Source organism: Mesoplodon mirus, assembly GCF_964341445.2.
Source record: "Mesoplodon mirus genome assembly, chromosome: 3".
Lineage (NCBI taxonomy): Eukaryota > Metazoa > Chordata > Mammalia > Artiodactyla > Ziphiidae > Mesoplodon > Mesoplodon mirus.
This window is the reverse complement of record NC_138978.1, coordinates 150983828-151011739: the sequence shown is the minus strand read 5'-3', so window position 1 is coordinate 151011739 and position 27912 is coordinate 150983828. Positions and strand designations below refer to the sequence as shown.

At 51.8% G+C, this 27912-nt stretch overlaps 1 protein-coding gene across 3 annotated transcripts; it reads left to right on the top strand.

Annotated features, from left to right (window-relative positions):
* On the top strand, positions 1 to 26527 carry MFSD4A (major facilitator superfamily domain containing 4A; the record flags this gene model as incomplete). 3 transcript variants are annotated; one of them, XM_082615423.1, is made up of 10 exons in its annotated part: positions 1 to 230; positions 9322 to 9520; positions 10182 to 10442; positions 13440 to 13602; positions 14048 to 14163; positions 15237 to 15410; positions 18116 to 18263; positions 21662 to 21732; positions 23027 to 23147; positions 24293 to 26527. In XM_082615423.1, 10 exons carry the CDS (start codon positions 1 to 3, stop codon positions 24346 to 24348), a joined length of 1539 nt encoding a protein of 512 aa, XP_082471549.1. The 3 variants fall into 3 exon arrangements, with proteins under 3 accessions (XP_082471549.1, XP_082471548.1, XP_082471550.1); XM_082615422.1 differs by lacking the exon at positions 24293 to 26527 and having other exon boundaries at positions 23027 to 23224; XM_082615424.1 differs by lacking the exons at positions 21662 to 21732; positions 23027 to 23147; positions 24293 to 26527 and adding an exon at positions 18528 to 18681.
* Positions 26528 to 27912: the final 1385 nt, after the last annotated feature.

The window sequence follows — 27912 nt, the reverse complement described above, 5'->3', positions numbered from 1 at the left end:
ATGGGCTGCGACGTCCGCGTGTCAGGGCTGCTCCGCCGCAACCTGCAGCCCACGCTCACCTACTGGAGCGTCTTCTTCAGCTTCGGCCTGTGCATCGCCTTCCTGGGGCCCACGCTGCTGGACCTGCGCTGCCAGACGCACAGCTCGCTGCCCCAGATCTCCTGGGTCTTCTTCTCGCAGCAGCTCTGCCTCCTGCTGGGCAGCGCCCTCGGGGGCGTCTTCAAGAGGACGTGAGTGCCCGGTCCGCGCGCCCGAGCGCCGCAGCCCCCCGACCCTTCCGACCCTTCCCACCACGCTCGTCTCTGCCCCCGCGGGGCTCGGGCCGCCGGTTGTCCCTGCCTTCTGGAAGGCAGCGACCACCCCTCCCCGCTGCGCTAGCCATGCCCAGCCTTAGCTGGAGGGCTGCTTCCCTCCCCCACCCCAGCTCTCCCCGCAAAACTCTCTCTGGAGACTGAAGGTGACTTCTGGATTGTTTATTTGCCTTCGCTCACCCCTGTGAGGGCATAGACTCAGCTCTCACCCCTCTTCTCTCCCACCCACACCCCGAGGGAGAGGGGTGAGGGAGTTTGCAGAGGTGGGAGGGTCGCCCTCTTGCACAGCAGACCTGAGGTTTGTCTGCAGCCCCTGCTGCCGGGGGTGGGGGACGGAATTGGAAGTGAGGTGGAAGGAGAGGGAGTGTCACCTCAGGGGCCGTGCCCAGTGCCAGAGCTGGCTGCGGCTGGACAGAGTGCCCTGGGGCGTGCTCCACTCAGATCCTCAGCTCCAGATCAGCTGACACAGGGTGTCCCTTCCCCTGGGCGGCTACGGGGCAGGTGGGTCCTGTGCGGTCCTGCTCCTGAGGGAGCCAGGGTTCCTGCACTGGCCCCTGGAGGTGGCACCCTTCTGCCTCTGAGACAAACAGGACCTTAGCACTTGGGTCCACGTAGGGGAGAAACAGGGTGACTCACCCATAGCTTAGTGAGGTGACTCTCCAGCTCTGGTGCCAGGATCCCCATCTGCTTTCCCCCACCCCATGTTACTCCTCCCTGGCCTCTGCCTGGCATGGCCCCCAGAGATGCCCCTTTGGACACCATTGCAGAGCCTCAACCTCCCGGCTCAAATTCGACAGGGCCACCTCCACAGAGCCCTTTGGAAAGGCAGTAGGATTCACTCTCCTAGTGCAACTGGGAGAACAGACCCAAAGCAGGGGCTAGATGACTTGCAAGTCAGAGGCTGCTGGAGGTTTCCCTAGTCCTGGCTTCTGGCTGGGTGGTTTCCTGGACTGCATGGACTCAAGCAAGCAGACGCCTGGGAACAAAACCACAGCTGAAGCCTCTGGGGAGCCATTCTGCGCCAAGGGCTCTGCCCTTTGGCTCACTGCTAGAGGTATCTGTGAGGTGGATTTCCCCCTCCACCTCACTTCTAGAGCTGATGGAGAGGAGCATAGGTGTCTATACATATAGACCCCACATTAAGCCACCCAACTGACAAAGCATCAATTAAGGAGTGATTATCCCCACTACCAAAATCCTTTTGTAAACCGAAATGTCCTCTTGAGAAGCAAGTCTCCTTGTGTACAATAGTGTTTCTGTGGGTTTTGTACAGGATTGCATGCATGGGGGGCTCCAAAAATCTTAAGAAAAAGTTCCAGATCCTTTCTAATTATGCCTAGACGTTTAATTAGAAATCAGTCAGGGTATTTTTCTGGTTTTGTTTTTAAGTATTTTGACTTACAAAAGCTCCCTTACCTGGAACTTTTTAGGAGCCTGTGTAATGCAAAGAACAAGAAAGGGAATGAGGATCATTCTAAATGGCAGGTTGGCATGCCAGGCTTTGTGAAAACAGCAGAGATACACAACAAGCTGGGCCAGCTCTTCCTTACTTGCTTTGTGCCTCCCTCAGGGCTCCTTACTCAACGAGGGGCTCTGAACAGGCAGTGGAAAGGGTCTTGCCTCAGGAAACTGGCTCACAGAAAAGAATGATCGTGGTAGCAGTAATAACTAGCTTTATTGAGTGTTTAGGGGATGCCAGGCACTGTTCTTACTTAGTACCTCGCTTGTATCAATTCATTTAACCTTCACAACAACCCTGTAGAGTAAAACAGCAAGCTGACTCATAGTAGTCAGCTTCAACTCTGAAAGGTACAAGTTATACCCTATACTCACCAGGCAAAGGCATGGCATGAGTATCCCTGTGTGTACTTATGGGCTGAGTATTCCTGAGCTGACACTCCTGGGAAGGACACTATGGGCCTCTGGGGCTTCCGGCTGGGATCTGAGGGGTGGGGGTAGGGTGGAGTAGGGGGAGTTGTCCCATCAGTGGTTCAGGTTTCAATTCTGAACTTCAGTCCTCCCACCGCAAGACAAAATGTCTTAAAGAACCTCTTCCCTTGGTTAAGAGCAAAGTAGACTTCAGTGGAAATAGAGGGACATCACAGAGGTGGCCTGTGTGTAGACAGGAGTCATCACCCAGCTAGGGCTGGACAGCTCATCGCAATCCTCCATCCCCCAAAGCAAACAGAACCTCCACCAGCCCCGAGACCAGCCTCTAGAGCTTGATTCCTGGGGCTTCACCGCAAGTTAACATGCTAATACGACAGCTAGTGCTTTCAGCTCACGTGATTGCTGCTGGTGCAGATAGTCTGTTACTGCAAGAGGAGGGTTGGTTTAACAAATTGGGACGGGAGGGCCAGCTGTTGTGCGGGAGTGGGGAGAGTTGCGGGATGACACACACCAGGGAGAGGAGAGTCAGGGCAGCACTCTTTCTCTAGGATTCCTGCCCAAGTCCTGCCTACTCCTTGGCCCAGACTGAGTTCCAGGGCTGAGCAGCGTTTCTGGTTGCCTCCAAAGGGACATACATTAGAGGGACTGGGTGTAGAGAGCCTTGATGTTAGAGTGGGTGCAGAGGAGGGCAGGAGCCCTCCACTCAGGATGGGACCAGCTCTCTCTCTCTCTTCTGACATTGACAGAGGCCACCACATGCAGGCCAAGAGGGAGAAGGGTGCAATTAGGGCCAGAAAAACCTGGACTAGACCCTCCTTAGAAAAACCTTGCTTATCAAGAGCAGGAAGCCTTTCAGAAAAGAGAAAAACCCAAAGCCACCTGGTGGGCAGGGTGTATAGATATGTGCTTTGTCAGATAGGAAAGAAGAGGGGTATTTAGACAAAAGGTTAGGGTTTTGTTCCTGGTTTCATGGGGACCTGTTTAACCACCCTGGGCAGTTTGGGAGACCCCTTTATCTCAAAGGCATCAGGGCACATAAATGGCTTTCAGAGTTTCCCCAACCTTTTCCCAGCCTCACCTGGGCCTCTCCTCTGCACACATGCTCTTAAAGGAAGGCTTGAGTTCTTCTCTTTGCTATATTAACTATCTCTTTCTCTACCTTTCTTTTTTTTCTCAATTTCCTGCAGCCCTGCCTTCCCAATACCCACCTCTGACTCTCTCCTGCCCACTGCATGAAACCCAATCTCCATGCAATGTTCCCCAGGCCACTATCTGACCTACTTCCCCAGGATGCTGGCCCCCTGTGGTTCTGGGATCACAATACAAAAGCCAGTTCCCTTCTCTGAGCCAGACCCTGGTCAGTCTCCCATCTAGAAAGCCTCTGCCTCTCCCTCCAGCAGCTTGTCCACCTTTCAGCATGTAGCAAACGTGGGCTGAAGGTCTCCTAGGGGTCTGGCACCAGACATGGTTCTTGGCTTAAAAATCCATCTCTACATGGGAGGTAGCCTCTGACCCAGCAATTTCACTCCTAGGTATATTCCTCAAAGAACTGAAAACATGTCCACACAAAAACTTTTACATAAATGTTCATAGCAGCATTATTCATAATAGCCAAAAAGTGGAAACATACCAAATGTTCATCAATGGATGGATGGGCAAACAAAATGTGGTCTCTCCACACAATGGAATATTATTCAGCCATAAAAACGAATGAAGTACTGACTCATGCTATAACATGGGTAAACCTTGACAATGTTATGCTAAGTGAAAGAAGCCAGTCACAAAAGACCACATACTATTATGGTGTCATTTATGTGAAAGTTCAGAGTAGGAAAATCTATAGAGGTAGAAAGTAGATGGGTAGTTTCCTAGGGCTGAGGGTGGGGTGCAGAGAGGAATGGGGAGTGACTGCTAATGGGGAAAGGATTTCTTTGGGGGGTGATGTAAATGCTCTAAACTTAGATTGTGGTGATGAGTTCATAACTCTGAATATACTAAAAAAAAAAGCCATTGAGTTGTACACTTTGAATAGATTAATTTTATGGTATATAAATTATATTTCATTTTTTTAAATTAAAAAAATCTCAAAACTCATCTCACCCTTTAATTCACTCATTTAACAAATATCTCTTGAGCCAGACCCTGTTTTTGGGGTGAATATGACACAGGTCCCTACTCTAATGGAGCTTACATTCTGGAGGATCATTTTAGTGAAATGAAGGAAATAAGGCAGGGTAAGGATGGAGAGTTACAGAGTTACAGAGTTACAGAGTTGGGGGTTACTTTAGCTCAGTGCTCAGGGAAGGCCTCTCTGAGCTGACACCTGAATGACAGGAGAGAGCCATGCAAGCAAAGAACATGGGGAGAGGTGTTCCAGGCAGACAGAGCTGCAAGTTTAACCAGTGTGTAAGGAGCACTCCCTGCGGGTCCAGCACCCATTGAGCCAGGGAACGTCGTCATGCAAGGGTGCTCCCCTGATCTGAGTCTAACAGGGATCCCCCCCAAAGACAGGCTTCCTTGCTCCTCCTTCTGGGTCCCCCCAGCCTTAACAAAGGGTGTCAGGCAAGCTGGGGTGTCAGTGTGGGGGGACCCAGTGAGAGGGGGACCTTTCCCCCTGCCCCTCCCTCAGTCTGTCACCCCTTCCCTCTCGCCCTGGCTTGCGCTGCAGTCTCCAGGCTGCCCTCACTCCCAGGGGGTGTCCTGTCCCCTGGTTCCTGTCCCAGGCCCCGCTCCTCTCTTGGGAGACTGCCGGGCCCTTTTGGGGTGGAGGGGAGCTGGGGATGCCTCTGACCCCTCCTGGTTCTGCATTCTGCCCTTTCCCTGGTCCTTCAGGGAAGGAGATTATCCATGGGGGACAGGGGGAATCCCTTGAGTAAAAATGTGAGGAGAATGTGAGTGCCGCCCTGGGGTCGCTCACCCCGGTGGCATGGGTCTGGCCCTCAGCAGCATTCTTTCCCACCCCTGGGCAGTGGAGGGCTGGACAGCTGGCTGACATCTTACTGTTTTGCTCAAGCCCTTCCCCTGCTTTGGAGCCTAGCAGCCCCTCCTCTTATCACAGAACCAGGAAGGCCAGAGCAGGCACCCACAGCAGGACAAGGTGATCACATGTACCCTCTGGGTAAGGCAGAGCACGGGGGCTGACAGGTCCGCAGTGTGCTCAAGGTCACGCAGCCAGCAGGCAGGGCAGGCACCTGGCTCCCTGCTTTCCCTTGCCCGTTTGCACCTTCCGTGTGGAGCCGTTAATAAGTAACCTGGACGTTTCTCAGGCTTCCTGAGGAAGGGTTCCCTAGACTGTCTTGGGGGAGTGGGGCCCTTCCTCTCATTGGCCTGAATTAACGTCAGAACCCAGGGCCAGGTGAGGGACATTCCACGACACCACGCTGGCCTTTTCCTGGATTGGGAGTCAGAAACTGGGTCCCCACTCAGCATTACTCGCTCTCATCCCCGTCCGGGCCAGCTTCCTGATCTGTAAAATGGGAGGCAGGACTCTTTGGTCCTCGGTACCACTCTGGCAGTCAGAGGGCCTGGCAGCAGGAATGGGCGGGGCGGGGGTGTCAGGCAGCAGCTGGCTCCAGTTCTCTGACCCTTTCTGCCCAGCGAGCCTGCTTCTCTGGGCCTGATGGTGCTCTTTGGGGCAGCCCAGGGCCTGCAGGTGGCCGGCAGGCAGCTTCCAGTGAGTGAGCACAGGAGGACCGACTGTGACATCTCACTCCCTCTGCAGGCAGCCTCTTGAGGCCGTGCTTCATATCCCTGATTTATAGCAGAGCACCCGAGGCTCAGAAGGGCTAAGTGTAAGCGGCTTGCCATGAGCCGCCCGCTGGGAAGTGGCAGAGGTGGGCCTAGGACCCGTCTTCAGATTACAAATCCCACCACATCCGTGCTGCCAAAGCTGCGATGACATTATTATTCTATAATTTTCAATTACCCACTTTCCTGGAAGGGGCCATTGACCAAACCATTAAGTGACCAAGACAATCAGTGTATTTCGGCCTGGCTCTGAGATGTGTCTAGGACTCCTTTTTTCTTGGCAACAACATACCATTCTAAAGAAACTTGTTCAGACTGATTTTTGGAATGACCAGGCAGAGCCCTGCTGAAACAACTGGGGAGGGTGAGCAGCCTGGGTTCCAAACCCAGGGTTTGTTGTGGGTCCCCACTTACTGGGAACAGGTCTCCATCTCCCCCGCCCCCCCAACCTGCTCACCCCGCCCGATACCTCAGGAACGCAGCTGGCAGGCTGCAGGGTCAAACCATGGCCCTGGGGTTGGCAGGAGTCACAGGGAGGGGACTTCCCAAGCCAGCCTCCCTCCAGCCTCTCCTTTCCTCCTGTTCTCTTTTTATCCCTCCCTCCTGCCTGTCACTGGGCCTGGGAACAAAAGAGCCCCCTTTGGGCACCGAGTGTCCTTCCCTGGAATAACAAGGTGAGAGGGTACCAATTGGAGAGAGGAGAGGCCTGGACAGGGCTGCCCACTGGCCACCAGCCCTTCCCAAACCCCATCCCCGTCTCCCGAGCCTCCTGCTGGTCCAGTCAGCACCTTCCTGGCAACTTGGCCCACTAGATTCTTTATCTCGTTACCTCTGTCTCTGTCTCTGTCTCTCTCTCACCCCCATACTATCCCACATCAGCCTCCGAACAGTCTCTAGTCCCTTTCTCCAGGCCATGCTATGTGGGGTGATGAGACAAGCCTTTCTCAAGCATTCCCATTTCACTAGCAACATCCAGCAACCCTGGATCAAACACCTCAGGGCCAAACACAGTCCAGACGTGGGGTCCCACAATGAACAGGATACAGCAGATGCCTTGGGAAGCTTGCGACGGAGCCAGCATTTATCCGGAAGCAGTTGGATTTCCCATAACACCAGCAGACGGTCCACTGGGGGCTCATGTTCTAGTGGCTACAGCGGTTTGCCATTGCTTCCTAAGACCAAGGCTCTGAAGAATCTGGCCTCATGCTCCCAGGCTGCTCCCCTCTCCAGCTTGGCTGGGTCCATGGCCCAGCATCAGCCTTTTTACACACACACGTGCACACTCCTCCATGGGAAAGCAGCATGGCATAGGGAACAGCAAGTCAGAAGCCCTGGGCTTGGGTCAAGGATCTGTCTGCTACTTTCTTAGCCCTTCTCAGCCTCAGTTTACTCGTGGGTCACACGAGGCACAATTGCAAGGTCTACCTCACAGCATTGTCACGTACACCGAATGTCTTGGACCCTGTAAACAAATGTTCGTTGTTTTCATGTACCCTGTAATGTTAGTTTTCCCACACCTTCCCACAGCTCTTGCCTATCTCAGTTCACTGATCCCAGGTCCCGTGCCCTCAGGACTGTGCTACAGGACTGGTTAACCACTCTCATCCAGGTTTTTCAGGGCAATAATGATAATGTGTTAATTCTTCAAGAGAGCATTTTTGTACTTGGGGTGTCGGTGCTTTACCGCAAAGTGGTGAGTGAGGTTGTGGCAGTGTCAGGCCCACGTAGCAGCTCAGTGGGGGGAACACTTGAGGGGGAGATGGGGACCCTCTTGCTATCCCTGAAGTCAGGCCACCCAGGAGGCTGCCTAGTCGATCTTGTGCAGGGAAAGGAAAGGGAAAGAGAGAGCCATTCTGAGAGGCCTGTTGATTGTATCAGCCTGCAGAGGTGTGGGCATCGCCTCTGTGCCAGTACCAATGAGACAGGCCACCAGGTAGCAGGAAGCAGAAATGCGTGAAGCTTGGTGAGTGGCCCAGGCTGTCAGTGCTGGAGGCCGGCAGAGCAGGGATGCTTGGGGAGCGGGAAGCGGGTGCTGGGAGGGACCTGAACAGGCCTCTCCACAACACGACCCTCCTGTTCTCCCTCTAGTGGCCCGGGGTGAAGTGAGTCTCCCCTGCCCCCTCACACACAGCTCTGAGCTGGGAACAGACAGGGGTCATGATTGGTAATCTCCAATTAGCAGATCAGCCTGGAAACAAGAAAATGAGAAAATAAAGAACTGCTGCTACCAGCAGAGCCCTTCTGATAAAGGATTTCATCAAAGATGGGGCGAGATGAAAAGCTGAGAGCCAACAGGGTCAGAGGCAAGAATCTCCAGGAAAAGACAGTCTGAGGGGTCTCTTGGGGCCTCCCCCTTTTCCTCAGTGAGCTGGAAATCCAGGTCTTCTTGTCACAGAAATACCAACACTCCCACCTCCACCCCTCCAGGTCCGGCAGCCAGACAAAGGCACCTGGGGCTCTCCACCTCCTCATAATCTGAGACACTTTCCTCTGCAACCTCTCCCTTCCAGAATCTGCTTGCTGCCCACTCTCCTTCCCCCCACGTTAGCCTTTCAGACTGGCCCCAGAAAATATGAGGCTTCCTTCCTTTCTCCGAGAGCCTGCTTACTGGGCGGAGTGTACCCGAAAGACCGGACAGAGCCTTAGGCCTCCACCCATGTGTTCACTCATCCATTCACTCGCTCAGCCTGCTGCTGTGGGCTCCTCTGGGGGAAGGTCACCACTCAGACACCTCTCAGTGGGGCCTCCCTTCTGGACACTTGCCAGGCACAGAGTCCAACAGCTCTGCCCATAGAGGGGTCACCAATTTCCCCAAATACCTCGGCTATGGGCTTTGGTTCAGGCAGCTCAGGCCTGGTGCCTGCAGAGGGCCTGGCATGTTCCATTCGTGTGTGGGGAGGGCACTGCAGCCCGGCTCAGCAGCTTTCCCCGGCCCCCCTCCAGGCTCACGCATGTGGCACGGCTCCCTGAAGGCGCTCAAAGCCATTCCCCTCACACCTTCCGTGAGAGAGATGGATATATCTTTGCATATAATTGTTTATAAGCAAACAATTTAAAGTTTAAGTAAATGATACAAAATCACTTCTAAGTCCAAAATTAGCAGTTACGCTTTGTGAAGTGTCCATTACATAGTTCTCACGACCACCCTGTGTGGTAGGGATGGTTATCTGGGCAGACTCAGACATCTTGCCCACCACCCACAGCTAACGAGTGACAGAGCTTCTGCCATAGCTCCCTTTGCCCTTGGACCAGAGGCGAGGGGAAGCGTCTCGGCTTCCCCGGGGGCCACCCAGTGAGTGGAGGACAGGGTGGGGGAGTCTTCCTTCGAAGGGCTCCGGCCCCCCTCCACTGACCGCACCCTCCGCTACTGCAGCCTGGCCCAGTCATTATGGGCCCTCTTCACCTCTTCTCTGGCCATCTCCCTGGTGTTCGCCGCCATCCCCTTCTGCCGAGACGTGAAGGTGCTGGCCTCAGTCATGGCACTGGCGGGCCTGGCCATGGGCTGCATCGACACCGTGGCCAACATGCAGCTGGTGAGGATCTACCAGAAGGACTCGGCGGTCTTCCTCCAGGTGAGCCCCCAGCAGGCGTGGGGCTGGGGGCGGGCAGGGCACAGGGGAGCTCCCTCAGCCCTCTCCCCTGGGCCAGGCGTCTCCTCCCCGAGACCAGGACGGTGACCCAGAAAGAGTAGCAGGGTCAAGTTCAGTGTGACCGTTTCCAGCTGGACCATACTGGGCCGTTATCTCTGGACTCAGATCTCTTCATCTCTAAAATGGAGTGATGATCCTGGCCTGCAGGTGGTCAGAGGAATCTAAGTGCTAATGAGAAAAGGTACTTTGTAAGTTGGAAAGGGCGTGATGGAAGGACTTGGTGTTTTCTCTCATCTCCTCCCTCTGTGTTTCTTCTTCCTTCCTTCTCCCAGTTACCCAGGATTCCAGTCCAGCCCTTCCCTTTATTAAGCCCCCTTCCCTTTGGGGTGTTAACTGGTGGATGCTAACTTGGGAACAGCCCCCAGCTGGTGGTTAAGCTTTGGGAACGAAGAGAGAGGGAGGGGTTGGCCATTGTCGCCAAGTTATCCCAGGCGGGAAGGTGGTGACAGGAGCTTCACTCCTCACCTCTCTTGCCTCCCACCCTACTGCTCCCAGGCAGGGGCTCCCCCGATGGGACACAAGGTGGGGGGCAGGCAAAGCCTGAGCCACGCCTCCACCCACCCCAATTCTCTTCCCTTCCCAGGTTCTCCATTTCTTTGTGGGCTTTGGTGCACTGCTGAGCCCCCTTATCGCCGACCCCTTTCTGTCTGAGGCCAACTGCTTGCCTACCAATAGAACAGCCAACGCCACCTCCGGCAGCCACCTGCTCCATGCCTCCAGGGTCCTGGCCCACCACCATACTGGGGCCCAGCCTTGGTCCAACCAGACACTCCCTGGGCTGACCCCACAGGACGGGGCAGGGGTCCGTGTGTCCTACGCCTTCTGGATCATGGCCCTGATCAATGTGAGTGCCACTGGGGCAGGGCTGGGTGGGGACTAGTGGACAGTCACCCATACCAGTCCATACCAGCTCCCAGTACAGATTCTTCTGTTTCTGAGAAACGTACTGGGGCTGAGATATGCTTTCAGGAAGGCAAGAAGAGGGGAGAACTGACCCCCGGGGATTCATCTGAACACAGGGGGTCGCAGGAGATCACCTCTAAGGTCCTTCGGTTGTGACATCCTGGGATTGTGATTCCCGAGGGAGGTGAAACAGTGAGCAGGTTTAGTGCAACGAGATCAGGGTCAACTTCCAAGTCATCAGAGGTTCCCTGGGGGACCAGCTCTTTTCCTCCAAGGCCAGATGATGTAGACCCTGGGACAGCACTGCAGGACATACCAGGCTCTTCTCCAGGGTCCTCAGTCACTAGTGGGATTCTCCGGTGCCTGCTGTGACGTGCGCCCCTGTGGAGGCTGGAAGATAGACAAGATGACCTCCAAGGGACCCTGCCTGCCAAGGCTGCCCTGGTGGGAACAGAACAGGGAGACCACGTCACTGCGTCTGGGTCAGATACCAAGGCCCTCTGCTCCCCAGCTCGCATCCTCCCCTGCTAAGTCAGGACCGACTCTGGTCTCTAGCTGGAAACCTCCTCTGGTGCCCTGCGGCCCAAGTTAGCCCAGGCTGGGGCCAGAGGGAGAGGTGGGACACACTCCCCGCCAGCTCCTCTCCAGCTTGGGAAGAATGGTCGTGAACACCAGCAGCACGCACTGGGGTGGGGAGTATTCCAGGTGGCCATCCACCTGGCTATGGGATGGAGGTGCCACATGGTTTGTCACCCCAACTTGGAGTCTGTCTTTGCTCTAGGCAGACTTGTTACCTACCCCTCCTGAGGCAGGTAGGCTGGGCCTCAGAGTGATGCTATGCACGTAGCATTGAAAGAGGCCTTTGAGGGCACCCAGTCCCACTTAAACAGCAGGGCAGGGGTGTCATACCATCACTGGCTCAAGGGCCTGATAAGGGGCTAGTAAGAGGCTTGGCCAGGCTGGAACCCTGACCCCCAGCACAAGCCCCTAACAGCTGCCCTATAGTCCCTGCTCATTTTCCCTTCTCTTTTGTAACTTTCCCTGTACCAGATTCTTCACTGGGGGCTCTGAAAAACATACCCCTCTCCGTCTGCTCCTTTTCCTTTCTGCCCATACCCATCACTGTTCTGCAGACAATGCAGCTTTGGGCCTGTGCCCTCCACAGGGGACCTACGAAGGCAAAGAGCACTGTCAGTACAATGTCAAGGCTGAGACTCTGGGACCAGGAAGCCAGAAGGTCCAGCCAGCTTAAGCCTGAGGTCTGTTTTCTCTTGCCCCATGAGGTGCAGACTGGAGGCACTTTGTTTGCTGCAGGATTTCCGGACTTTTTCCATTGGTTTGTATCTGAAGATAAACAGCCCACCCCAGAAGAGAATGGGCTGTGCATGCATGTGGGCAAACACATTCACACAGGCCAGCCCACCTGGCATTCTCTGACTTTAAAGGTAGAGCCTACCTTCCCTGAATGGGCTTCTTATAAAGATCCGGTGTTTTCCTGCGAGCAACGTTAGCCAATCCTCTGTGAAGTCCTTCCCACCACCCACCTCCCTGGAGAGCCCAACCTGCGTGAGCACACCTCTTATACAGCTGTTTCCCCTTGGCCTCCCCCCAGGCATTCTGCTACCACAGGCCTCTTCGTGTGGGTTTCCTGTTTCTCCCATCAGACTGGAGGGAGGGCTTCACCTCCCCCATCAGACCCGGGACTCCTGAGGGCTGTCTTGTGCATTCAGACCAGATTTATGGCTCTAATGCTGCTGGGGTGTGTCTGACTTATTTATAAGTGGAGGGAGGCTCCCAAGGTGCCCACAGGGAGGTGTCAGCACAGGGGTGGCATTCACGTGACTTGGGAAAATGTCTGTGTGAGCCAGCCTGCCTCCAGGCGACGGGGAGGCTTCCCCAGAGCAGCACTAGGCAGGGGCTGGCAGCCCCCTGATGTCCGTCTACCAGGCCAGCTTCGCCTGCGAGCCCAGAGGAGCCCATTAGCCCCTGGGACACTTCCGCAGTTCCCTGGGCTTCCTCTCTTTCGGAAGCGAAAGGAGTTGCAGCAGGAAGGGCAGAGGTTAGACTTGATGAAGAGCTTCCTGGCAGTGAGGGTGGTTAGACACAGGCAAGTCACCTGAGGGAGGTGGTAAAGGCTTCTCCAGGCAACCCCAGGAACAGGAGACATTTCCCATTCCTCTGGGGAGTTCATAAAACTGAAGCGGCTTAACATAAATATCAGTGAGCATGACACTGGGCTCTGCATGTGTGTTGCTCACAGCATGCATTTTTCAATCCAAAGGAGTCCCTGTCTCTGTTTTCCCTGAGGATAGTCTCTGTACCTTCATAAGGTATAACGTCACCCAGAACAACCCCTGACATGGAGATGGCACTGGTCAGAATCAGGTTGCCCGGGCGCCAGTCTAGCGCTGCCTCAAGTCAGCTGTGTGACCGGCACTAAGGCTCTCAGGTCTCTTCCAGTTGTAACAATTTTGACTAAGTAATAACTTTGAGCCTCAGTTGCCCCACCTGGAAAATGGGGTTAATGATTTCCCCCCAGCACGTTTTACAGAACTGTGATGAACAAAAGCCAGACTTCTTTGTGAGGGGCCCTGCTCCAGCCCTGCTCAGGACAAGGATGTTAGAAAGGAGTTTATCTCTAGCACCTCCTGTGCCAGCAGAGGCCCAGTGTGAGTCCAAGCTTTGCATGCGACAAGTACCTGTCTTTTCAGGGAAATGACTGTGGTTAAAGTCGGGCAGCAATTACACCAAGCCTGCCCAGGGCTCAAGGCACCTGGCTGCATTTCCCAGGTGGGCACCACGGGAAAAGAGCTGTCTTCTCCCAGGACTGTGCAGACATTTGCCACACAGCCATGTGGAGGTGTATGTGGCAGGCCAGGCATGGGAAATGGGGACCCTAACGGGAACAGGGCTCTCCTGACCCTCTGCCCACCCCCAGCTCCCGGTGCCCATGGCTGTGCTGTATCTGCTGTCCAAAGAGCGGCTGCTGACCTGCTGCCCTCAGAGGAGGCCCCTCCTGCTGTCTGCAGATGAGCTCACCCTGGAGACGCAGCCTCCTGAGAAGGAAGACACTTCCTCGCTGCCCCCTAAGTTTCACCCAGGTGGGGGCTCTAATGAACTCTCAGGCTCATGGCCCCGTACCGAGGCTTCCCTGGTAAGCCCTCCCACCCAGAGGGAGAATGTAGATCACAGGTGAGAATGGTTGGGGAAGAACGCTTGGCACTGCTGGTCTCGGGAGGCAGGAGATGGAACAAACTGGCCATGAGAATGAGGAAGGCAGACTCCTGGCTCCAGCCTGCATTCTACCTAACCCCTCCTGTGTGACCCTGGGCCAGTTACCTGACCTCTCTGAGCCTTGCTTCCAACAGCACTGTGAGATGGACAGGGACTGTTCCTAATAGACAGTTGGAAGCTGGAGAAGGTGGGAGGCAGTAAGTGGTCTCCCCTCTGCCAGGGCTCTCCTGACCGCCGGCCACTGTCCCTGGGTGCGCAGAGGAAGGGAGCAGGAGCTGAGACCTGTCCCTGCTCTTCTCGTGTCTCATCCAGGGCACGAGGACCTGTTCCACTGCTGCCAGAGGAAGAACTTCAAAGGAGTCCCTTCTTCTTTCTTCGCCATCCACATCACAGCCGCCCTGGTCCTGTTCATGACCGACGGCTTGACGGTGAGCCTGCCCTTGGATGGTGTCCCTTATTGGGCAGCCCCTTGCGCCCCCTGAGCCTCAAGTCTGGGGATGGTAAGAGAAAGGAGGAACGTCAAGGTTTCCTAGAGACCTCACCTGTACTACAGTGGGTCCCCAAATTTAAACCAAGCACAAGTCCCAGGGGAGAGTCTCTCCAGAATTGAATACAGCCCCTTGGAACTGTGGTCTCCTGTCTCATTCAGTTGTCTTTATTTTCATGAACCCTGTGGATAGGGGCCTCTGGTTTGTAACTGAGTGTAGGCTCCCCACATTTTTTAAAGGGGCGGTGTCCTCTTCCCCCAGGTAGAGGTCATGCCATATAAACTCTGTGCTCAGCAGGCCCTGTCGAATACATTCGAAGCCTGGGCTTCTCAAGCCACGTGGTAAACAAACTACAGGCGGGACCTGGGCCCAGCTATTCAGTCCACTAGTGACCTCTGTTACTCTGTTTAGTGCCTTTTTCCAGAAATCTCTAAGGATTAGGACAGTTTTGAATGGCTGATTGATTAACTGGTTTGCCATATGAGGGACTCTCCAAAGAAAAGGCCCTAAAAGCCTAGATGACCTGGTGGCAAGTACTCGTGACAGTATTGGTTGACTTCCAACTCTCAGTGTGACCTTGGGCAACTCACTTCCCTCTGCCCTCTCATCTGTAAAATGAGATGCCTATACACACCTTTTTTTCAGCTGCAGCACCCTTCCTTCAACAAAACACCTTCTGTGGGATCCTCATAAATACGGCACGTAGTGGAACTCCGCTCTGGCTGAAGGGGCGGGCAGAGCCTGCATGACCAGACCCTTCGGGACCCCCATGGGGACCCAGAGACACCTTCCTGGATCCCCTAGCTCCTGCAGGCACCGTCCGTAAGCTGTGGTGCCCAGGTTCCACTCTCAGCTCAGGCCTGTGTGTGCCGCGTGGTCTCGGCTCCAAACCCACCCCTAAGCCTCCAGCAGCAGGACCAGTCCCTGCCAGCCCACACCACACCTGCCCCAGCTAGGCCTCCTCTGCAGGGGGTACGCTGCAGGTGTGCTCAGCAGGCCCTGTCTCCCCACAGGGGGCATACTCCGCCTTTGTGTACAGCTATGCAGTAGAGAAACCGCTGTCTGTGGGACACAAGGTGGCCGGTTACCTCCCCAGCCTCTTCTGGGGCTTCATCACTCTGGGTCGGCTCATCTCCATTCCCATCTCCTCAAGAGTGAAGCCAGCTACCATGGTTTTCGTCAATGTGGTAAGTGGCCTCCTTTCACTTTTTGGAGTCCCAGAACCATTCACTCTTGGCCCTAGCACTGCCCCAGGACATTTGCTCAGAACTGGACTCTGCCAGCAGGTGAGACATGTAGAAGTAGAGGGAGGAGAGGAGAGGAGAGGGATGCTGGTGGGGAAGGGATGGAAATCCAAGGGGTGGAGCCTACTCGTGCGATCTTGGAAAAGTCCTTTCCCCTCTGTGGGCCTCTGATTTTGTACCCATTGAAGAAAGGGGCTGTAGGAGAAGATTAGTGCTGTGTCTGGAGCAGATCCCAGCTGACAGCCTGCAAGGAGTAGAGAGAAGCAGGTGCTGGCCTTGATCCTCCCTTGTTCAGCGTGGTGCCCAGCTGGTCAGAGCCCTATGGCCAGTGGAGGCCAGGGATCCCTTGGCCTTCAGAATCACCATCTCTGGGCTGGGGCCTGGGAATTTACATCTTGCAGCTCTCTCAGATGATTCTTAAGTAGCCAGACTGTCATGTAGGATGGCCTTCAAGGAACTGGTCTGCTCCAGAGGCAGGAGGTCTGTGTGTCCATGCCACCATCTATGACAAAGAGGTCCAGACTACAGATTCCTGTAAGGTTGTCTAGCCCAACCTCCGACCAGGGATTGAATCACCTCTGTAATATCCCTTCCAAGGGGTCCACAGTCTTGTCTAAACACCCCCGAGTGACTGGAAACTCACCACCTTTCCAGGAAGTCCAATCCACTGTCGGAAAGTACTTCCTTGAGTTGAGTTTCTAGTGGAGAGAAGGTTGGGAAATAATGTAGAGGCTACAGAGGTCAAAGATCATGAGCCCCAAGAAAGGCCCTTGGATTTGGCCTTGTGCTGGTTGATGACTTTCAAGAAAGAAATTTCTGTTCAATGTAGATGGAAGGTGGGGGGAGGGGGTAGAAGCCAAACTCAGGAGGTTGAGGGTGGGAATTCCCTGGCAGTGCAGTGGTTAGGACTCCGTGATTCTACTGCACGGGGCACGGGTTTGATCCCTGGTGGGTTCGATCCCTGGTGGCCTGGGAACTAGGATCCCGCAAGCCGCACAGTGGAAGCCAAAAAAAAAAAGAGGTTGAGGGTAAGAAGGAAGTGGAGGTGTGAGAATTGCAAATAAGTCTGTGAAGGGAGTCTTGTTTGACAGGAGTCAGGTGGTATGAGCATGTTTGTAGGCAGAGGAGAAAGGCAGGAAGCCTGTAAGGAGGAGGCCTGTGAGGATAACACGTCAGAGAGTAAGTGAATGAAGAAGGCCAGGGGAGAGGGGACGGGGTCGAAGGACAGAGGCGAAGGAAGTGCTAAGCTTAGTAAGAAGAGGGCCCCTGTTCTGTGGAGCTGGGGTGATGGTGACGTGATGCAGGCAGAAAGACTCCTGAGGTCCGTGGGGTGGAGAAGAGTGAGGGTACAGGGGCTGCTGGTGGCCAGACTCTCTAGCACATGAGGCCAGCTGCTTAGAGAGAAGACAGTGGGTATGACTCTGGGTTGGTGAGAAAAGGAAGTCTGAAGCCTCCACATGAATTAGGCACTGATGATAAACTCACCCGGGGTGCTGGTTTTTAAAAAGGAAAATCAGATTTCTGGGTCCAGCTCAGACTTGGTGAATCAGAATGCCCAGGGGAGGGGGCTAGCAATCTATATATTCAACAAACACTCTAGGGGGTTCGTGTCGTCAAGCAAGTTTGGGAAAACACTATCCTAGAGCAAGTGATTCCCAAATACATTAGACCCACTGGAGGTGCTTTTGGAATATACAGATTCCTGGGCCCCTACCCCAGAGATTCGGAATCAGGGAGCAGGGGGAAGTGTGGAGGGGAACCTGGGTGTCTGAATTGTTTTAAAGCTTTTCAGGTACTTTTCGTGGGCAGCCTGTTGGGACCACAGCTGAACAGCCCTGAGCAAGCTCCCAGATGCTGCAGCTGCCATGTCTCGAATTCACTGCAACTTCTTCCCAGATTCCGCTCATTTTAAAATTAAGGGTCACTCTGCTCTTGATGTCCTCCTGGATCTCAACAACCACTTACTGGTTAATGAGTACACACGTGGTGGGGGGGGTGTGCTGCGAGGAACTGCTGGGGTGCCGAGTTCTATAAGATGAGGTCTCTGCCTTTAAGGAGCTTACAGTTGGCTAGGGAAGAAGATGGGCAGGGGAGAGGGAGCGTGTGTGTCCCGGTGCAGAGGTGAGGATGAGGGGCCGGTAGGGAGGTGAGAAGCAGGCTGACAGCCAGTCTGCGCCACCGACTGAGGAGGGGGCCACGCGGAGTGGGAGCAGAGTTGGTTGGCAGAGTTGCTAATTCGCCCTTGGCATCCTCAGTCTTCTGTCATGCAGGCTAACTTAAGAGAGTTAGGTGTTTTTAAAACTTCCCAAGTCTAGAGATTTTCCGGGCGACTTTTCAAGGCTTTGTTTGTAAGGTCGGAGCGGAGTAGGAGCTAAGCGTTTCTACGGCATGCGCGGTACGCTGTTTGCGTGATGTCTGGCCGGGCTCCCCTCCCCCCTTTCTCCTATTCTCAGGGTTTCCTTGGCCGACACCAACTGGGGAAGGTGCAGTTCCCATATATTCCACATGGGGGCGCAAGGGTCTCACAGCGCTGCCCCTGCGGCCGGAGAGGAACTTTTCAAGTCTGGAGACGGACTGCTGGTTTTCCTTTCTCCATGACCACCCAGCTTTTCCCCAATTTCTCATCGCCTTCGTCTCCGCCATGACAGGTCGGCGTGGTGGTGACGTTCCTGGTGCTTCTTGTTTTCTCCTACAACGTCGTCTTCCTGTTCGTGGGAACAGCCAGTCTGGGCCTGTTCCTCAGCAGCACCTTTCCCAGCATGCTGGCCTACACCGAGGACATCCTGCAGTACAAAGGTGAGCCCAAGAGCGAAGAGGCACTCCCTCGGGCCGGGCGCTGCTTCCTCCCCGCAAGCCCCTCTTCCTGGGGTCTTCCAGCTACAAGGTCCCTGCCCCACCTCCTCACAGAAGTGAAGGCTCCCCTCCTGACTCTGGGGGCAACAGGCTTGTTCTGGCCCACGTGTCCCCCCCCCACCCCATTCAACGTTATACCGGATCATGTGATTTCAGATCACAGAGAAACAGTAAGCATCTCTTTCCCATTTTCTTTTTCCCCCGTAGCGGTGTCTAGAGACCCACAGCTGGCATCTTGTGTAACACCCATGTGCTGGAAATAACAAGTTCAAAGAAAAGCAAAGTGGCACAGGAAAAATTATAGCACAGGAAAGGGGTTTTATAACTTATCAGTAAAAGGACCTCTGTGTTTTGTTGCTATTGTGGATGTTGTTTGAAACAGTGGAGTAGAACAATGACTCCACACCTGATTCAGGGTTGTGCCTAGCTTCCTTGATGTCGGAAACCTCTGATTCCCTCAACGAGTCTCCTTCCCTTTCCGTAGCCTGCCAAGGGCGTATAGCAAAGATCTTTTTTAAAAAAATAAGTTAATTAAAAATAATTATGTTTTGAACACATTTAACGTTACCCTCAGAAGTAATCAGAGGTGCCCTAGAGTGTTGGAAAACCAGCACTAAAGATGAGTGATTTCTCTAGAGCAGGAGTGGGGGCCGTTGGTGTGGGGGGTTGCGGGGGGCGCCAGGCAGGGTCAGAGCAATGAAAGCTACATCCCGCTCATCCGCTGAGTTGATCCTGAGACCTGGGTCCTTGAACTCAAAGGATAATCCCCAACCTTCAAACGAGTAAAGGAAGTAATGAAGTAATGTTGGTATCACCTGTCACATCGTATATCCCACAGAGGTTGAAGTGATTAACAAATGTTAGAGTTTAATAATAAGAAGAATGTTATGTTGGTTGGTTCTGCTGCAAATGATCACTCAAATCGGTCCTCTTCTTTTCTCACCATCCCCGCCTTAGTTCAACCACTTAACCTGTTTGGAATAGTTAAGGGTGCCCAGCTTTTCGTAATTTCTAATCACTCCCATCCCTGCCTTGGCAGGTCTTGGCTTGTCTCCTGGCCTTCAGATTTGCCTCCATCAGTGGTTCTCACTGCTGGTTCCACATTAAAATCATCTGGAGCCTTTGTAACAAAGCCCAATGCCTGGGCTTCATCTCCACGAAGTCTGATGTTAACTGGTCCAGAGCTGCTGAGTGATGGTAACGTGTAGCCAGGGTGAGGAACACTTACTGGGCCGTCCTCTACACGGCTCCAGAGGGATTGCTTGGAAACACAGAGCTGCTCACAGCCTTCACATCTTCTGTGGAGCGCTTTTCCTTTCTCCAGCCTTCTCCCTCCCTGCTTCCCCTCAGAGCCCGCCTTCTAGCCATGTTGAATTACTTGCTATTCCCTGACGGCACAAAACCCATTCTGTATCTCCACACTTTGGCACAAAGTGAACCCTCTGCCTGGAATGCCCTCTTCTGTCCCACCCTCTCATCTGCCTGCTCAAGTCCCTCCCCTTCCCCCGACTCTGGGAAGCTTCTCTGACCCCACTGGGAAGGTGTGCCCCCCTCCTTTGTACCTGCCTCTCGTGTTTGTCCCACCTCAAGGCTTTTCTACCTATGTTATCTGCGTCCTCTCCTTGACGACACGCTCCCTGAATGCACCAGCAAGGGACAAGGGCAAGAGCATGGGCTTTGAGGTCATCAGCAGATCTGAAGGTCAGTCCTGTCTCCACACCTTCTGGCTCTGTGACCTTGTGCAGCTCAATTTCCTTCCCCTTTCTGAGCCTCAGTTTTCTTATGTGCAAAATTGGGATGCAAATACCTTCCTGTGAGGATGGTTTTGTGCACTAGAGGAAATGTAAAGCTCTTGACTTAGCAGCGTAACTGGCTCACAGGTGATCAGTATATATGTTAACTCTTATTATTCATCTGAGTACCCTCAGTGTTTAGCACAGTACCTGATGCATAGCAGGTACTGAAAGGTTTTTGAATGTATGAGTGGAACAGACAGTGGGTACCACTGACCAGTGTTGAATCTAGAGATAGCTTCATGGAGGGGAGGGAACATGAACTGCCCCAGGGTTTGGAAAGTCGGAGGAAAAAGGAAAGGCATTCCGGGGAAGGTTGGGGTGGGGGGCAGTGAACAGGGTGAGAGCAAAGGCACAGAGACAGGTATAAATGTAAGTGAGGAACTTGAAGGACAGAGGAGACAATGGCGACCTCTGATTCAAAAAACACTAAGTGTCTACTGTACGTTGGCCACTGTGCTAATATTAAGCAGTGGTATATGCCACTGAACTAAAATTCAAGGCACATCCTCTCTCATGGGCTTCCAGCCTATAGAGGGAGGCTGCCTGATAAACAGGTGGGAGGTGGGTGAGGCACGTGAGAGTAGAGTGCAGGGAGCTGAGGGAGCACAGAGGAGGAGCTAATCCAGGTTCAAGGACAGGGCTGGGGGAGAAGATTATGATGGAAATCTCAACTTAAAAGATGAACAGGAGTTTTCCAGACAAAGAGGAAGAGGAGGAATGTTCAGGAGGGGGTGAAGGCATGTATGAGAAGCTGGCGGTGAGAGTGTGTGCAGGGTCAGGAAACGGAAGAGGGTTTCTCCTGACTGGAGGGTAGATTGTGAGCAGATACTGTGACAGTCTGAGCTCTCAACAGGGGCAGATTATAGGGGACCCTGCAAACCACATTAAAGCATTTGGACCTGATCCTGATGGCAGCGTTGAAGGGTTTAAGCGGAGAACTGGCCGGCGCTCTGCCGAGCACTCACGTGTCTTGCGTCAGTTATCCACACAGCCACCCTGCGAAAGAGGTGTTGTCGTGCCCATTTTACCGAAGGAAACCAGGGCCTAGAGAATGGGAAGGACTTGCCTAAGGTCCCATGGCTAGTAGGTGATGTAGCGGGCTTGGAACCCAAGTCTGACTCTGAAGCTTGGGCTCCGAAGGTCTGTGCCATGTTGCCGGATTGACCAGAGGTGTGTCTGGTCAGCACGATGCCAGGGCAGTGAGGACACTAGCCTGCCTGGCAGAGGAGATCAGGAAATCTTTCTGGAAAGGTAGTTGGCGTTCAGATTGGGAAGGGCCCTGAATGCCAGGCTAAGCAACTTGGAATTTACGCTGGAGACAATCGTGAGCAACTGAAGGTTTCAGAACAAGGAAGGGATATAATGACAAGTAGGACCTAAGCAAAGTTAAGAGCTAAAGTCTGAGAAATCTCAGAGATCCAAAGTAGTCCTCTCAGGCAGCTGTACCACTTTCCACAGGCTTCCCGGAAACAACCTGGATTATGCCAGCGGACTTCGGTCTCCTTAACTTGCTATTACTAAGCCAGATCCTTCTCTTTTGGTTAGGCTGTGCGACCACAGTGCTGGTAACAGGGGCAGGCGTTGGTGAGATGGCCCTCCAGATGCTGGTTGGTTCGGTATGTGGGGAAACTCGGGGTGGGGGGAGTAATCAGGGAGCGCTCCTCCAGGCAGGTGAGAAGATGTGGCCAGCCCCCACTGTCCCTTCCCTGAGCCTCCCACACAGCAAGCGGGAGCCCCACTCTGTCTCTGTCACCTGTTTCCGTTTCCGAGACACCCTTGAAAGCTGAGCCTCCAAATGTGGGACCCGGAGGTGTAAAGGGATGCTAGGTATTGTCCAAAGCAAACACAAGCCATGTCTGGGAGCAGGGCCAGAGGGCCCCGTGGGAATGTTTAGCTCTCAGAGCCTGGGATGGGTTTGGGTTGCAGGCGGAGTTCCTTTCCATCCCTCTCAATCCACCACTCCCTGCCCCACCTCTCTTCGCCTCTGGCCACCTACAAAGGGCCCAGCTTTCCTACCCGACTCCTGCCCTGATCAAGGGCCCAACTCACCCAGTTCTCTTCAAACATACCCACGTTTCATTTGTTCATCAGGAAAAAAAAAATCCACCTACTTTTTATGGAAGACTGTAATGAAGATATTGTTATGCTTCCTTTTACAAAGGAGGATACTGAAACTCAGAGAAATTAAGCAACTTGCCTTCAGTCACACCTGTAATAACCAACAGAGATGTCCATACTTATGTCTTTCAGTCTCCAAAATCCCTCTAATCACTACTCAATTCTCCTTCCCTTTTCTTTTGTCCTGCTGGACAGGAGGAAGAGCTACATCTTATGCTACCGTCTGCATTGAAATGACCTGATGTCATTTGCTTCAGTGTAATCTAGTGCAGGGAAGAAGGGGTACAGAGGAAACATACTAATTACTAAAGTTGGTGATGGGTCCATGGGGATTCCATATGCCACTTGAGTATATGTTTTAAATTTTCCATAATAAAAGGAGATATATATATATATATATACACACACATATATATCATAATAAAAGGATATGTATATATATCTCTCTCCTCTGCAGAGTTCTGGTCAGGGCTTGAGGGTATAGAAACACCTAATATGATTGGAGTTTTAAGGAAGATATGGAGATTTTCAAAGGTTCCAGGACACAGAGCTGAAAGGGACTGCAGGGGTCACTGGGTCCAACCTCTGCCGTACAGCAGGATTTCTGCCACCTCCAGAAACATAACCTTGAAACAAGGCCAAGATGTCCCTCCTACCAGTGTTTCTGTCTATTGGCATGATGGGCCAGAACTTGACTGAAAAACCTGCTGAGGCCCGAGCAGGCTGCTTCCTCCAATACATCTTTATGTGAGGTTTTGATGGCCTGTTTCTCTGTGTTTTCCCCTTTGGCAGATATTCCAGGCTCAGGGCAGCTATAGTTTCCTGGTCTGTGGCGTGATCTTTGGTGGCTTGGCTTTTACCTTCTATATCTTGCTCCTGTTTTTCCACAGGATGCACCCTGGACTCTCATCAGGTAAGGAAAGAATCTGTTTCTACACAAGAGGAGGAAAACAGAGCAGGGGGGCACGTGAGAGATGCTGTGGATCTTAGCACGCCACAAATGATGTTCTGTTCCAAGTAAAATGCAAGGAAATGTTTATTTTTCTACAGCTTCCTTTTCCCCTCTTCCTGCTTTGCCCTGCGATTGTCTGTGCTGGGCTCTCAGGGCAAGAGGGAACGGGATAGGCTGACTCATGGTTTCTCCATCAGGAGAGGGGCATGGTCTGTGAACTGGCTTCCTGCATCCCACCAGACCAGGGGACCATGGGCCAAGAATCGCATTCCAGCCTGTGCTGAGCACTGAGAGGCAGAGCCTGCCTCCTTGGCTGGAACTCGGCCCAGCAGCCTAATTGGCCATTTCTTTGCAGTTTGGGACTTGACTCGAGTCCAAATCTCTTTTTCAAAAAGAAGTCCTTCAGGCCAAGTGGCAAAGAAAAGCTCCTTCAGGGCAGAGACACCTCCTAAGAATAGTCTCGCTCCTGGAGACCCCAGGCAGGGAGAGTCCCAAAGCTGTTTTCATAACCCTGAGCCCTCACCTGCCTTTCCACCCAGAGCCCTCAAAGTCCCAGCAACTGAACCAGCTGTGCACATAGCCAGTTCTTAAGAGAAGGTGCCCAGGCAGAACCCTTATCCTCTTCATAGAAAGTAAAATACCAATCACAAGAAGACTGAAGGGTCAGGCATCCATGGTCCTATCTCTCAGTAGGTGGACCTACACTCCCTTTAAACATCAGTGTGGGCCCCCCAGTCAGCACACACTACATCCTTGTGCCTGAGATGGCAGGTACCAGAGTTGTTCAGTCCAGCACTCGGCACAGAGCCTTCAGTTAGGCCACTGTTCAAGAAAGCTCTGATGAATATCCAATGAGTAAGACTTAATGAGTTCCCTGTTCACGGGAGACAAAAAAAAAAAAAAAAAACATATCCCCCAAGCCCTAGACACTAGTCTCAGCAAACTGCCTCCATCGACTAGTCTGCCAGAACTTGTAGGTCTGACTTTCCACTCGGCTCCCTAATTGAGCCATTGAATGGCAGAGAAACAAAAAGTAAGCTCTCGGGATGAATAAGGGCTAGTGAATCAGAACTGCTCAAACAGGCTACCTGTTTTTTCTCTTGTAGTTCCTACCCAGGACAAAGCACTTGGAATGGAAAGCCTGGAGTGCTACCAGAGGTAAAACTAGATGAAGGAGGCTGGCGAAGACTTCCGGCCTCTTGAGCACCAGCTCAGGTCAAAGGGCGGAAGAAAGCTGGGGTGGCAGCGGAGGCAACCTCTCGATGCCTTGGTTCCGATCTTCACTAATACTTGGTTGGGTAGAAGAAATTAAATTGAGTTCTGGTACCTGGGTCCTCCCTGGGCAAATCATTAGATGTTCACCTGGCTATTCAAGTTACTCTCCTCTTCCCTGGCTCAGACTTTTGGTAAGAGCGGGCTAGGATACCCAGCTGGGAAGGAAGAAGACAGCTAGATGCTTCACTCCACTGGCCGCCTCCTTCAAGGACCATAGCCTGGGTTTGAAGATCACTCTTGGTTGAAGTTTGAGAAAATAAGTTGAAATTATAAAGAGCGATGATCATTGCTATATGTAGATAGACTTTAAATTAATCAAAACAAACCCCAAGTTATTCCCTGGCATGCTCAAAGGATTTATGTGCTTTTACTTATTATAGTCCAAAGGCCCTCCAATTCCTGCTGCTGCCGTCAGTAGTTCGCCTGTAATCTAAAACATCGAAAGGAAAAGTTGAATCTTGCTGCCTTTGGGGCACTTCAGTGGTATGCTGGGCTAGCTCATACCAGGTTATAAAAGCCAATTGTTAAGTTTTCATTTTGAGAGCTGGTTGTTAAACACAGCCATTATTTAAAATTAAATTAGAGAAACTTATTACCTTTGTTTTTAATGTAATTTAACTATAACTATTCAAAACTCATCACTTCCTAACTTTTTTATACCTATGCTCTTGAAGTTATTTATTGTGCCTGCAGGGTAGAAATATTATATAAAGGTATGCTTCCGTGTATGTCTTTCCAACCCCACCTTCAGTGATAACATGTTAGTGGCTTGAGATCAGCCATGGTGGGAGTATTTACACCACAGAAATTGGCAAAAGCTACAGGTCATGGCTTTATTGTCCCCTTGGAGAGCCATTTGATAAACATTTACCAGCATACCACTGCTAATCATCAATGCTTATTTGTCCAGAAGTTGTCTGGGAGAATGGCATAGAGTTTCTGCTTTTCTTACTGACATTGAATGGCTTATAAAAGGTATAGAAACAGCATTAAGAATTTCTCAAAAATACCTAATTTAAACTTTACATCTTCTATAGGGAAAAAAACTCGTTATATCACGTCAGAATTTTCTTTAGTATAAAGCTGGATGACTGACCAATTCGAGCTGTGCAGTATACTGAAAGCAGTGTCTGTCAAGGAGTATCAGCTCCTGTCCAGATCAAATCCTGTAGTAATACAGAGACAGAATGCAAACTCAGCAACTTGGAGCGGTTAAGAGTGCTCAGACTTCTGTAAGTAGTGAAATGGCTATTCCAGTGGCTGTTTGTGTGTTAGTTTACCAGCACTTTCTCTGTGTAAATACAAATGTACATGTATAAATATAAAATAAGTGGATCATGGTTCTCAATAACCTGTCCAAGTAGAGCAGTTCACATGCCCCACACCAAAGGCTTATCCTGGAACCATCGGCATTGTCATGTCAGCCAGCTCCATCTGCCATCAACATGGCGTCACAGTGAGAATCTGGCTATAGAGAGAGACCTGGTTGAAGCCCTGGCCTCACCTTGTAGCTATGTGGCCCTGGGCAGATCACTGAGGCTCTTCCAGCCTTGCTTTTTTGCATCTGTAAAGTGACATTTCTAAAAGAACCTTACCCTACCTCAAAGGAATTCTGAAAGAATTAAGTGAATTTGTGTAAAGCAATTATCATATGCCTGACATAGAAATTTGCTTAATAACTTAGCAATTTTTATTTTTAAAACCTCCTCGTTAGCAGCTTAGAAACTGTTCATGTTTGGTACATATTTATTGTAAATCAAACAGATCCAAAATCTTTTGAAAGCTGGTGGTCTAGGGGTATAGTTTTAACTATGCCTGTAAATACTTAAAAGTATTAGATGGCAGCCAGACTTACTTGTGCAATCTAACCAGAGTGAGTGACTGACCTGGGGAAAAAGAAAGCAGCTATATTTTTCTTGTGGTTTTTTCAAGAAAACATCCTTTTTATACAGATTTAGAAAGAAGAATCAATAGCTGTATCTAAGGTGATCATGATTAATTTGTGAATATAGAAAACAAGATTGAAACAAATCTAAGAGTACCTTTCCTAAAATAAAATATTTTAAATTTAATAAGCGTGTTGTCCATTATGAAGGACAATTGATCCTTTTATAAAAGCTCAGAAACAAATGACCAGATGTTCCCCAAAGACAGGTCTCTCTCATACTATAGGTTCCCATGGCTGATATTTTAGAAGAAACAAAACTCTCAGAGGGAGGACTGAGAACCACTGTTCCCTCTTACATATGATCAGAATAAGGGGAAGCAGGTAGGTTTTATACCACACTTCAATATCAGTTACAGAGAAAGTAGGCTTTTTTCCTAATCTTCTTTGAAGGGTGTTGACATTTCAGAGTGCTGTGGAATCACCCTGTTCCCAGATTTCCTTCTGCCACTTGGATGTGGGAATCTAACCCATCAGTATACCAGAATCTGGAAGTATACCAGATTCACAGTGACATAAAAAGTCTTTTAGAGAATTCATTTATTCAGTTAAAAAAGATTTATTGATCACCTGCTAGGTTTAAAGCACTGATCTAGGTGCAGATACAGCAGAGAATGGGACAGAAGTCCCTGCCTCACAAGGACAGTAAACAACATGCCACAGGGTGAGTGATAATTGAGCGCGTAAAGAAAGATAAAGCAGGGCTTCCCTGGTGGCGCAGTGGTTGAGAGTCCGCCTGCCGATGCAGGGGACACGGGTTCGTGCCCCGGTCCAGAAGGATCCCACATGCCGCGGAGCGGCTGGGCCCGTGAGCCATGGCCGCTGAGCCTGCGCGTCTGGAGCCTGTGCTCTGCAACGGGAGAGGCCACAACAGTGAGAGGCCCGTGTACAGAAAAAAAAAAAAAAAAAGAAAGAAAGATAAAGCAGGGAAGGTGGATGGGAAGAGGGAATGTCAAGAGATGCTCCAATGGCCTTTCTAAAGAGGTGCCATTTATACAGAAACCGAAATGAGAGGCAGGAGAAACCACCCAAAGACCTGAGGTATTTCCTGTCAGGCAGGGGACACAGCAAGTGCAAGGGCCTTAGACGGAATATGCTTATAGTGTCTGAGGAACAGCAAGCAGGCCAGTGTGGCTAAGTGCAGTGAGGAAGCAGGAAGAGTGGTAAATAAGTTGGGGTGGTAGCTGGTGGGGGGGGTCAGATCATATAAACCATGGTAGGAATGTGGATTTTTTTTTTTTTTTTACTTAGGTGAGGTTATTGGGAGAGTTGTGGGCAGCAAGGGACATGATCTGATTTACATGTTTAAAAGTAATACTCCGGTTGTTGTGTGAAGAAGAGAGAGACTGTGGAACAAGGATGAAACTGGGGACACCAGAAAGGGTATAATTGCTGTAAACTATGTAAGAGATGGTGGTGGCTTGGACAATGTTGGTAGCATCAGCAGTCAGAGTGATTGGGTTAAAGTATATTTTGAAAGTCACACTGACAATTTACCAATAAATC